Raw genomic sequence first — 12,529 nt, 5'->3', positions numbered from 1 at the left:
ACAAGGACCTAGAAGAACTAAAGAGCAAACAAACAATGATGAACAACACAATAAATGAAATTTAAAATTCTTTAGAAGGAATCAATAGCAGAATAACTGAGGCAGAAGAACGGATAAGTGACCTGGAAGATAAAATAGTGGAAATAACTACTGCAGAGCAGAATAAAGAAAAAAGAATGAAAAGAATTGAGGACAGTCTCAGAGATCTCTGGGACATTAAATGCACCAACATTCGAATTATAGGGGTCCCAGAAGAAGAAGAGAAAAAGAAAAGGACTGAGAAAATATTTGAAGAGATTATAATTGAAAACTTCCCTAACATGGGAAAGGAAATAGTCAATCAACTCCAGGAAGTGCAGAGAGTTCCATACAGGATAAATCCAAGGAAAAACATGCCAAGACACATATTAATCAAACTATCAAAAATTAAATACAAAGAAAAAATACTAAAAGCAGCAAGGGAAAAGCAAAAACTAACATACAAGGGAATCCCCATAAGGTTAACAGCTGATCTTTCAGCAGAAACTCTGCAAGCCAGAACGGAGTGGCAGGACATATTTAAAGTGATAAAAGGGAAAAACCTACCACCAAGATTACTCTACCCAGCAAGGATCTCATTCAGATTCGATGGAGACATTAAAACCTTTACAGACAAGCAAAAGCTAAGAGAATCCAGCATCACCAAACCAGCTTTACAACAAATGCTAAAGAAACTTCTCTAGGCAGGAAACACAAGAGAAGGAAAAGACCTACAATAACAAACCCAAAACAATTAAGAAAATGGTAATAGGAACATACATATCAATAATTACCTTAAATGTAAATGGATTAAGTGCTCCAACCAAAAGACACAGACTGGCTGAATGGATACAAAAACAAGACCCGTATATATGCTGTCTACAAGAGACCCACTTCAGACCAAGGGACATATACAGACTGAAAGTGAGGGAATGGAAAAAGTATTCCATGCAAATGGAAATCAAAACAAAGCTGGAGTAGCAATTCTCATATCAGACAAAATAGACTTTAAAATAAAGACCATTACAAGAGACAAAGAATGGCACTACATAATGACCAAAGGATCAATCCAAGAAGAAGATATTATAATTGTAAATATTTATGCACCCAACATAGGAGCACCACAATACATAAGGCAAACGCTAACAGCCATAAAGGGGAAATCGACAGTAACACAATCATAGTAGGGAACTTTAACACCCCACTTTCACCAATAGACAGATAATACAAAATGAAAATAAATAAGGAAACACAAGCTTTAAATGACACATTAAACAAGATGGACTTAATTGATATTTATAGGACATTCCATCCAAAAACAATAGAACACACTTTCTTCTCAAGTGCTCATGGAACATTCTCCAGGATAGATCATATCTTGGGCCACAAATCAAGCCTAGGTAAATTCAAGAAAATTGAAATCATATCAAGTATCTTTTCCGACCACAACGCTATGAGACTAGATATCAATTACAGGAAGAAAACTATTAGAAATACAAACACATGGAGACTAAACAATACACTACTAAATAACCAAGAGATCACTGAAGAAATCAAAGAGGAAATCAAAAAATACCTATAAACAAATGACAATGAAAACACGACGACCCAAAACCTATGGGATACAGCAAAAGCAGTTCTAAGAGGGAAGTTTATAGCAATACAATCCTACCTCAAGAAACAAGAAACATCTCAAATAAATAACCTAACCTTACACTTAAAGCAATTAGAGAAAGAAGAACAAAAAAAAAACCCAAAGTCAGCAGGAGGAAAGAAATCATAAAGATCAGATCAGAAATAAATGAAAAAGAAATGAAGGAAACAATAGCAAAGATCAATAAAACTAAAAGCTGGTTCTTTGAGAAGATACACAAAATTGATAAACCACTAGCCAGACTCATCAAGAAAAAAAAAAAAGAGAAGACTCAAATAGATTCAACAGAATTAGAAATGAAAAAGTACAAGTAACAACTGACACTGCAGAAATACAAAGGATCATGAGAGATTACAAGCAACTATACACCAATAAAATGGACAACCTGGAAGAAATGGACAAATTCTTAGAAATGCACAAACTTCCGAGGCTGAACCTGGAAGAAACAGAAAATATAAACAGACCAATCACAAGCACTGAAATGGAAACTGATTAAAAATCTTCCCACAAACAAAAGGCCAGGACCAGATGGCTTCACAGGCAAATTCTATCACACATTTAGAGAAGAGCTAACACTTATCCTTCTGAAACTCTTAAAAAATATAGCAGAAGGAGGAACACTCCCAAACTCATTCTATGAGGCCACCATCACCCTGATACCAAAACCACTACAGACCAATATCACTGATGAACACAGATGCAAAAATCCTCAACAAAACAGTAGCAAACAGAATCCAACAGCACATTAAAAAGATCATACACCATGATCAAGTGGAGCTTATCCTAGGAATGTAAGCATTCTTCAATATACGTAAATCAATGTGATACACCATATTAACAAACTGAAAGATAAAAACCATATGATAATCTCAATAGATGCAGAAAAAGCTTTCGACAAAATTCAACACCCATTTATGATAAAAACTCTTCAGAAACTAGGCACATAGAGTACTTACCTCAACATAATAAAGGCCATATATGACAAACCCACAGACAGCATGGTTCTCAATGGTGAAAAACTGAAACCATTTCCTCTAAAATCAGGAACAAGACAAGGATGCCCACTCTCACCACTATTATTCAACATAGTTTTGGAAGTTTTAGCCACAGCAATCAGAGAAGACAAAGAAATAAAAGGAGACCAAATCAGAAAAGAAGTAAAGCTGTCACTGTTTGCAGGTGACATGATACTATACACAGAGAATCCTAAAGATGGTACTAGAAAACTACTAGAGCTAATCAATGAATTTGGTAAAGTTGCAGGATACAAAATCAATGCACAGAAATCTCTTGCATTCCTATACACTAATGATGAAAAACCTGAAAGAGAAATTAAGGAAACACTCCCATTTACCACTGTAACAAAAAGAATAAAATACCTAGGAATAAACCTACTTAAGGAGACAAAACACCTGTATGCAGAAAACTACAAGACACTGATGAAAGAAATGAAAGATGATACAAATAGATGGAGAGATATATCATGTTCTTGGGTTGGAAGAATCAACATTTTGAAAATGACTATACTACCCAAAGCAATCTACATATTCAATGCAATCCCTATCAAACTACCAATGGCATTTTTCACAGAACTAGAACAAAAAATTTCACAATGTGTATGGAAACACAAAAGACCCTCAATAGCCAAAGCAATCTTGAGAAAGAAAAAACAGAGCTGGAGGAATCAGGCTCTGTTATTGAGACTATACTACAAAGCTACAATAATCAAGACAATATGGTACTGGCACACAAACAAATATAGATCAATGGAACAGGATAGAAAGCCCAGAGATAAACCCACACACACATGGTCACCTTATCTTTGATAAAGGAGGCAAGAATATACAATGGAGAAAAGACAGCCTCTTCAATAAGTGGTGCTGGGAAAACTGGACAGCTACATGTAAAAGAATGAAATTAGAACACTTCCTAACACCATACACAAAAAAAACCTCAAAATGGATTAAAGACCTAAATGTAAGGTCAGACACATAAAACTCTTAGAGGAAAACATAGGAAGAACACTCTTTGACATAAATCACAGCAAGATCCTTTTTGACCCACCTCCTAGAGAAATGGAAATAAAAACAAAAATAAACAAATGGGACTTAATGAAACTTCAAAGCTTTTGCAGAGCAAAGTAAACCATAAACAAGACGAAAAGACAACCCTCAGAATGGGAGAAAATATCTGCAAATGAAGCAACTGACAAAGGATTAATCTCCAAAATATACAAGCAGCTCATGCAGCTCAATATCAAAAAAACAAACAACCCAGTCCAAAGATGGGCAGAAGATCTAAATAGACTTTTCTCCAAATTAAATATACAGACTGCCAACAAACACATGAAAGGATGCTCAACATCACTAATCATTAGAGAAATGCAGATCAAAACTAAAATGAGGTATCACCTCACACCTGTCAGAATGGCCATCATCAAAAAATCTGCAAACAATAAATGCTGGAGAGGGTGTGGAGAAAAGGGAACCCTCTTGCACTGTGGGTGGGAATGTAAATTGATACAGCCACTATGGAGAACAGTATGGAGGTTCCTTAAAAAACTACAAATAGAACTACCATACGACCCAGCAATCCCACTACTGGGCATATACCCTGAGAAAACCATAATTCAAAAAGAGTCATGTACCAAAATGTTCATTGTAGCTCTATTTACAATAGCCAGGACATGGAAGCAACCTAAGTGTCCATCATCGGATGAATGGATAAAGAACATGTGGCACATATATACAATGGAATATTATTCAGCCATAAAAAGAAATGAAATGAAGGTATTTGTAGTGAGGTGGATGGAGTTAGAGTCTGTCATACAGAGTGAAGTAAGTCAGAAAGAGAAAAACAAATACAGTATGCTAACATATATATGGAATCTAAAGGGAAAAAAAGGTCATGAAGAACCTAGTGGCAAGACGGGAATAAAGACACAGACCTACTAGAGAATGGACTTGAGGATATGGGGAGGGGGAGGGGTAAGATGTGACAGGGTGAGAGAGTGTCATGGACATATATACACTACCAAATGTAAAATAGATAGCTAGTGGGAAGCAGCCGCATAGCACAGGGAGATCAGCTCGGTGCTTTGTGACCACCTAGAGGGGTGGGATAGGGAGGGTGGGAGGGAGGGAGATGCAAGAGGGAAGAGATATGGGAACATATGTATATGTATAACTGATTCACTTTGTTATAAAGCAGAAACTAACACACCATTGTAAAGCAATTATACTCCAATAAAGATGTTTAAAAAAAAAAAAAAAAAACTAAAATTAGAACTACCATGTGACCCAGCAATCCCACTACTGGGCATATACCCTGAGAAAACCGTAATTCAAAAAGAGACATGTACCAAAATGTTCACTGAAGCACTATTTACAATAGCCAGGACATGGAAGCAACCTAAGTGTCCATCAACAGATGAATGGATAAAGAAGATGTAGCACATATATACAATGGAATATTACTCAGCCATAAAAAGAAACAAAATTGAGTTATTTGTAATGAGGTGGATGGACCTAGAGTCTGTCATACAGCGTGAAGTAAGTCAGAAAGAGAAAAACAAATACCATATGCCAACACATATATATGGAATCTAAAAAGAAAAAAAAATGTTTCTGATGAACCTAGGGGCAGGAGTGGAATAGAGATGCAGACACAGAGAATGGATTTGAGGACACGGGGGTGGGGGAGGGTAAGCTGGGATGAAGTGAGAGAGTGGCAAACAGATAGCTAGTGGGAAGCAGCTGCATCGCACGGGGAGATCAGCTCGGTGCTTTGTGACCACCTAGAGGGGTGGGATAGGGAGGATGGGAGGGAGATGCAAGAGGGAGGGATATGGGGATATATGTATACGTATAGCTGATTCACTGTGTTATACAGCAGAAACTAACACAACATTGTAAAGCAATTATATTCCAGTAAAGATGTTTAAAAAAAAAAACCTTAAGAAAAAAATAAACATAAATTTTTTTAAATAAAAATAGGATGAAAAGTAGAGGAATATTTAAATAGTAACAGAAGAAAATTGAGGGGTGAGGATGGGGAAAGAGAGGGCAAACATTGAGTATTGTTTATCAGAGAGGGCAAACATTCAGTATTGTTTATCAGAAGCCATAATGGTTGAAAAAAGTTTTTGAAATTCTTTAATCTAGATTTCCCACTTTGTTATATGACCAAGGTTTTTCTACACCAGAAATAAGATTCTAAAAGAGATTTTTAACCTCAGTTTCAGAATTAAAAACTAACCAAAGTCACCTTTGGATACAAGGACCTAAGCATAAAATAGCAATTCATGCCATTAAATCCCGTGACGTCTCTTTATAAAAGGTGCCAATCTCAGAAAGTTAAAATTTACAAATCATACAAGAAATTTTCATTTATTTAACACTAAATATAAGAGTTTAAAAAATAGCTGTAAGTGAAAAGTCTTCATTTTCCACCTCAATTTTCTCAACTCCTTTCTTCCATGTCTTCTTTAGTATTGACCATGCATGACAGTCCTCTTGTCTATCACATCTTTTCAAAAGTATTCTTAAAAAAAAGAAAGTATTCTTTTTCACTTATGCCCCATTAAGACTTTACATAAATTCCTTAAACTCAAATAAGAAGCAGCAGTGGCTCCCAGTGGCCAATTTATGACAGTTATCTTTTGCTATCATAGTTCTTATATTTTCACATATGATTTCTAAAATTACAAGAACCTCATAGAAGTTACAGTATTAGAAAAAATAAATTAACACAAAAGGAGGTTTAATTAACTTTAATCCTGTACTCTTCCACTTGACAGCAATCAGAATATTACAATGCATGCTTTTCAGGCAACTAAGAGATCCTTTAAAGCATAAAATACATTACTTAACATTATGTGCTTTTGCATCTTCAATGTCTCTGGGATCACTTACTGACTCAACCGAATAGTCAATATTATAACAAATAGCCACGTAGCAAAGCATTATCACATAACAAAGCACTGTCATCTGCCTATTTGATCAAATTAGGATTGTTAAAACCTGAACTAATTCCCCTAGAATATTTCACCTCAAGTATGTAACTGAGACAGAGATGACATCCTAGATTTTTCACCATTATATATATGTGGCAGACAGAAATCTAAAGACATCACCCCAAATCTTCTGTCCCCTGGTTTGATTGATTGGTAATTTCAATCAAACTCTAAGCCAGGTATTGCTGTGAAGGGACTTTACAGACAGAATTAGGTTATTTATCAGCTGATCTTAAAGAATTACCCTGGATTAGTCCAGTGAGCCCAAAGTAATCAAATGAGCTCTTAACAGCAGCAGATGGCAGAAAAGTCAAATCAGAGATACAATAGAAGAGAGAGATCAGAGAGATTCAAATCATAGAAAAGGATTTGATCTGCCATTGCTGTCTTTGAAGACAGACGGGGAACCATAAGCCAAGGAATGAGGGCAGCCTCTAGAAGCTGAAAACAATCTACAGGTGACAGCCAGCAAAGAAACAGAGACCTCATTCCTACAATGACATGGAACTGAATTTGGCCAACGACCTGGATGCAGATTCATTCACAGAGCTTCCAGAAAAGAACAGAGCCCTGCTAACACCTGACCTCTAAAGCAAAGAACCAAGCTGTGCCCAGACATCTGACCTTTAGAAACTATGATGTAGTAAATGTGTGTTGGTTTAAGCCACTAAGTTTGTGGTAATTTGTTATGGCAACAATTTAAAACTAATACAGATTTTGGTACCAAAAGGGATGCTGCTGTAACAAATACCTAAAAGTGTGGAAATGACTTTCGAATAGGGCAGTGGGTGGAGGCTGGAAGAAACTTGAGGAACATAATAGAAATAGCCTTGAACAAACCAGTAGTAGAAATCTAGACTTTAAGAACACTGCCATGATGACTCAGACTGCTTGAAGAAATCAAGATTTGGAAGATAAAAAGATCTAACTTGTCATCGGGTATTACTTTTGTTACCAGCTTGCCTTTAAACAGGAGTGTTTAGCACATTTCATTTTATATAATTGTCCACTTGGTTCATTTAACCCTACTGTCTTGCTACTGTTTCTTTTGTTCCGTCTGTTTTTGCTGTTGTTCCTCCTTTCCTTCTTTCCTGCCTTCCTTTATGTCTAAGCCACCACCATCTCTCACCTGGACTAATGCAGTAGCCAACTGTATGGTCTCCTTGCTTCCACCCTGTTCCTTATTTCAAAGTCTATTCACATCACAGGACCAGTCTCATCCTATTTTTTTCCACCTTTTCTGGGTAAAGACCGACTGTTACGATGACCTACAAGGCCTTGTTGCATCAGCCCACATTATCTCTCTGACCTCATCTCCTATTATTCGCCCCCTCACTCACTCCATTTCACAGTAACTTCTTTATACTTGTTTGAACACCCCAGACACAATCCCACCTCAGTGCCTTTGTACTTGCTATTTCCTCTGTTTAGAAAACTTGCCCTAAATGTTTTTGAGCAAATGTTACTTTTCCTATAACTATTTGTAGTAAGCAGAATAATGCTTCCCCTCACCCCCAGATGTCCATGTCCTTATCCCTGGAACCTGGGAGTGTTATATTACATGGCAAAGGAGAATTAACGTTGCAGATGTTAAGATTGCTAATCAGCTGACCTTAAAATAGGGAGATTATCCTGGATTATCCAGAAGGGCTCCAAGTATTCACAAGAGTCCTTAAAAGAGAGAGAGGGAGACTTGACTGCAGAAGAATGGTCAGAGATACAATGTTGCTGGCTTTAAAGATGGAGGAAGGGACCACAAACAAATGTGGGCAGTCTCTAGAAGATGGAAAAGGCAGAAAACAGATTCTCCCCTAGAGCCTCCATAAATTAATACAGCCTACCAATGCCCTGATTTTAGCCCATTGAGACCCATTTCAGATTTCCCACCTCCAGAACTGTAAAACAGTACACTGAACTGTTTAAACCATTTTTAAGTTTGTGGTAATACGTTATGGCAGCAAAAGAAAACTAATACACTACCTTAGTTAATATAAGCCCTCACTCCCTACTTCCCTTTGCTGCTTAATTTTCATCCATAAAATATATTACCTTCTAACAAACTATTTTATTTATAAATGTGAATTCTATAAATAAATGTAAGCTCCATAAAGGCAAAGATTATCTATTTTGTTCAGTTTCTCAAGGCCTGATACTTGGTTACATGCTCAAGTATTTACTGAGTGAACATTTGATAGATTATAAATATACAAATATGTTAGAAGAGCTGTGCTTATGATGATGCTAACCGTGATAAAAAAAACCATTAATCTTAAAGAAAAATGAGATATAATCAGTGGCTGTTTGTAGTCAATGACATTTAGATTTATAGCTATGCACTAATATCTCTCAAAACATCTTTATTATTCAGTCTCTGTATTCTTCTTCTTCTCAATTGCAACCACTTTTTTTAAAATTACAGTTTTTAACAATTCAGGAGACACTATTAAATACATAATTTTTAAAATTCTTAATATTTTTCAGTAAAATATCACATCTTATCTATAAGTTCAGAAAAGAATACTATACAAATAAATATTTCCTTGCTGAAGGAAGTTACTGACATTTGAGAAAGTCTCCAAGTTTGAAATATAAAAGACAAAATTTTGGCAATGACCAACAAAGGTCTTATATTATCTTCATTCAAAGAGTAAAGAATAGTCATTGGTGTTAAAAGGCATTGCTTACCTGTTCCAGGAGTAGTTGTCATAACTCCGACAAGAGGACTCTGCATTACTGAAATGTTTGCCTACATGAAAACAGAAGAAAGTGTTAAGGTATTTTAATGCAAAGTTCTAACCAAAACACAAACACAATAAGTGTTGAAAAACTACATTCAACAGACAACTGAATGTCTACCAGGTATTGGAAATGCCTATTAGCTCACAATTGAAGAGTACTCTCTAAGTTTTGTTTTTTTTTTTTAAGCTGAACAGTATTAATCTAAAATGCCAGACTTGTTAGCATATTATATGTTTAATATAAGAAAAGTTGCATTAGGTAAAAAGACATTATTTTTAGTAAACAGTAACACTGCTATTTGTTTTTACTTCCTAAGATACAATATTTGAAATAACAGAGATAATGGTGATTCCTCAAATCAAGTTCACATTGAAAAATAGAAAGATGGCAAAACTATATTTCTAAATTGACATTTACAAACCATGAAATACTATAGATTCAAATCAGTCTACACAGTAAAAGACAGCATATCTCTGCCTTTACTAGTAGAAAGTAACAAAGACTAATTCCTTTAAATGTGAGAAAATTAGAGATTAAAGTAGTTAAAAGTCCTTCTATAAACAAAAACAAAAATATCTAATCCAGAATGAGAAACAGACTCTTTCTCTAGAAGTAAACATATAGAGAGAAATTTTTTTAACAGATTCTGACTGAACTAAGAAAATCTAAAATCTGGCTATTATCCAGCAACCAGACCAAATGCTGAGAGATTGTTAGGAGGGATACAAAATGCATTGTTCAATTCTTAATGATAACTTCTTTCCTGATTAGAGAAAGGTTGACTGAAGTGTCAGGCGGCAAAACTAATTTGGACTTTAATAATATTCTTACCAACCTCCAAATCAAAAATTTTCTCTACAAATTATGACCCACAAGATTTTTAAACATTTTGAACATAGCAATAACTATAAACTACCTTTCTTTTCATGTATTATGAGAGAAGTAATGAAAACTGGCATAAACTTATAAGCCAGAGATCCTCATATCAAACTAAACATCAGATTTATCTATCAACCTCTAGAAAAATACTCCAGACCAGAATATTCTGGACATAGTTAAGTTTATAACACCACTGTCCACATATAACACAAACCACACAAGTAGTTGTTAATTTTCTAGTACGCATGTATATCTCAATTCAGTATAGGACTAGCCACATTTCAAGTGTCAACAGCCACACTTGGCTAGTAGCTACTACACTCGACAGGAGGGCACGTGTAGAAGTGTTGGAAAAAGAAAGTAATCTGTTTAACACAATGAATTAATTTTGCCTTGCTTGACAAACAGGCCTAGTATGCCATGCATATCAAGCCTATAATCAAAGTTTACTGAAAGATTTTTCTACTTTTCTTAAACTTGCCAACAAACATGCTATATTTGATTTAGGGAAAGGCCATAAAATATTTCTCCAAATCAAACAGCAGAAATGTTGTTATATAAAGAACTTACCAGTTTAGCTGATACACTTTGTTTATATATCCTTCTAGGCATAATAGTAATAGGAGAGAAAACTTTTGACTATAAAAGCTACTAAACTTCCTACTTAAAAGAAAAATCCACACTACCTTTCAACTGACAATCAAGAGTAATCACAGTAGTATGTATTAGCAGAACACTGCTCTTGTAAACACTGGCTCTAGATTCAAGATTGCTAGGTTTAAAATCTGGCTCTACTAGACTAGCTGACTTACCCTTGACAAATTACTTAGGCTTTCGGTGTCCTAGTTTCCTCAATGATAAAATAAAGCTCGTAAGGGCTACCTCACAGATTCATTGTGAGGATTAAATGAGACAATACATGAGAAGTTATAAGATTAGGCCATGTACACTGTAGGTACTTCATAAGTATTACATACTTTTTTGTGCTATCAGTACCATTAAAACAGAGACTCCCTAACTTGTATAATCTGACTGAAAATAACACCATCAGAACACCTACATCTACACCAACCAAAACTTAACATCACCATCAGAACACCTACACCAGGAACACATTAAACCATCAGCTCATAAACATGCAGGAGGAAGCGTTTTTAGTAAAATAAGTAAACAGTGAACACAGCTCTAAAAGGATATTGGTCTTATATTAATAAAACTATCCCTAAAATAAAGACCTCAAATCATTACAAGGTGCCTTAGATCTGGATAAACCCTGAATCTTCACTTGTTCTTTCACAAAATTATGTATAAATATTGAACTTTTTAAACAATGAACAATTTAAATGATAATCATTTCTACATGTTTATTAACGAGGTTGGGGGCATGGACAGGTGAAGAGGCACACCTTTAAAAGCCACAGAATTACCTATACGAGACAATTATCTAAGTTCTATTACATTTTTAAGTACATTTCATGATAAACACAATTTAATTAGACTCTATGATAACTGTCCCTAATGCTTATTCTGTGCAATAAAGTTACACTAAAACAGACCTCAGACAAACACTTCAAATTACTGACCCTCCCTGTATAACCACATAAAAACATGAAATAAGGATATGTATGGTCATGAACGAGGATATGTATAGTCATGAATGAGGATATGTATATCACCTGTCTTCTTGAAGTTAAAGGTGTTGATCCAAGTCCTGGGCTGGAAATGTCATCATATATACTTCTAACTGGTGGAGCTCCACTTTTATCTTTATGAGCTGGTACAACTGGCTGTGGTGGTGACCCACCTAACAATGTACAAAAAATATAGACAGATGAGAAAATAAAGAAATCCTCCATCTTTCTGGTAAGATCTTTTAAATTAATATTTTTAAAATAATGACTTCAACTCCTGTCTCCCAGCGCTTCTCAAACCTTAATACACATAAGAATCACCTAGGCATCTTGTTAAAATTCAGGTTATGTCTCAGATCATGTGAGATGGAGCCTGAGACTATGAATTTCTAACAAGCTCCCAGTGATGCCAATGTTGGTGATCCATAGACTGCACTTTGAATAAAAGGTTCCAGAATAAGTAAATAGAAATTTTAGTTTTTAGTAAACACATGCAACTTTTGTTTTCTCTACAAGATGCTTAACATTTCAATACAAAATTTGATCCTATTTCTCACTTGAAAGTAGGTATTAAACAGCTGCAGTTTGTATACA

General features: G+C 35.2%; 1 protein-coding gene across 5 annotated transcripts in view; it reads right to left on the bottom strand.

Annotated features, from left to right (window-relative positions):
- The window catches only part of NUP35 (nucleoporin 35), a 37,428-nt gene that overhangs the window by 20,212 nt on the left and 4,687 nt on the right, over positions 1–12,529 (bottom strand). For all 5 annotated transcript variants that reach the window (XM_007190367.2, XM_007190368.2, XM_057551917.1 and 2 more), the window contains 2 exons: positions 11,981–12,108; positions 9,372–9,432 (listed from right to left, as the gene is read on the bottom strand). In XM_007190367.2, coding sequence (XP_007190429.1) covers positions 9,372–9,432; positions 11,981–12,108 — 189 coding nt within the window. The remainder of the gene's footprint in view (positions 1–9,371; positions 9,433–11,980; positions 12,109–12,529) is intronic.

The sequence above is a fragment of the Balaenoptera acutorostrata genome, chromosome 8 (assembly GCF_949987535.1).
Source record: "Balaenoptera acutorostrata chromosome 8, mBalAcu1.1, whole genome shotgun sequence".
Taxonomy (NCBI): Eukaryota; Metazoa; Chordata; class Mammalia; order Artiodactyla; family Balaenopteridae; genus Balaenoptera; species Balaenoptera acutorostrata.
Note: the sequence above shows the minus strand (reverse complement) of the source record. Positions and strands in the feature narration are given on the sequence as shown.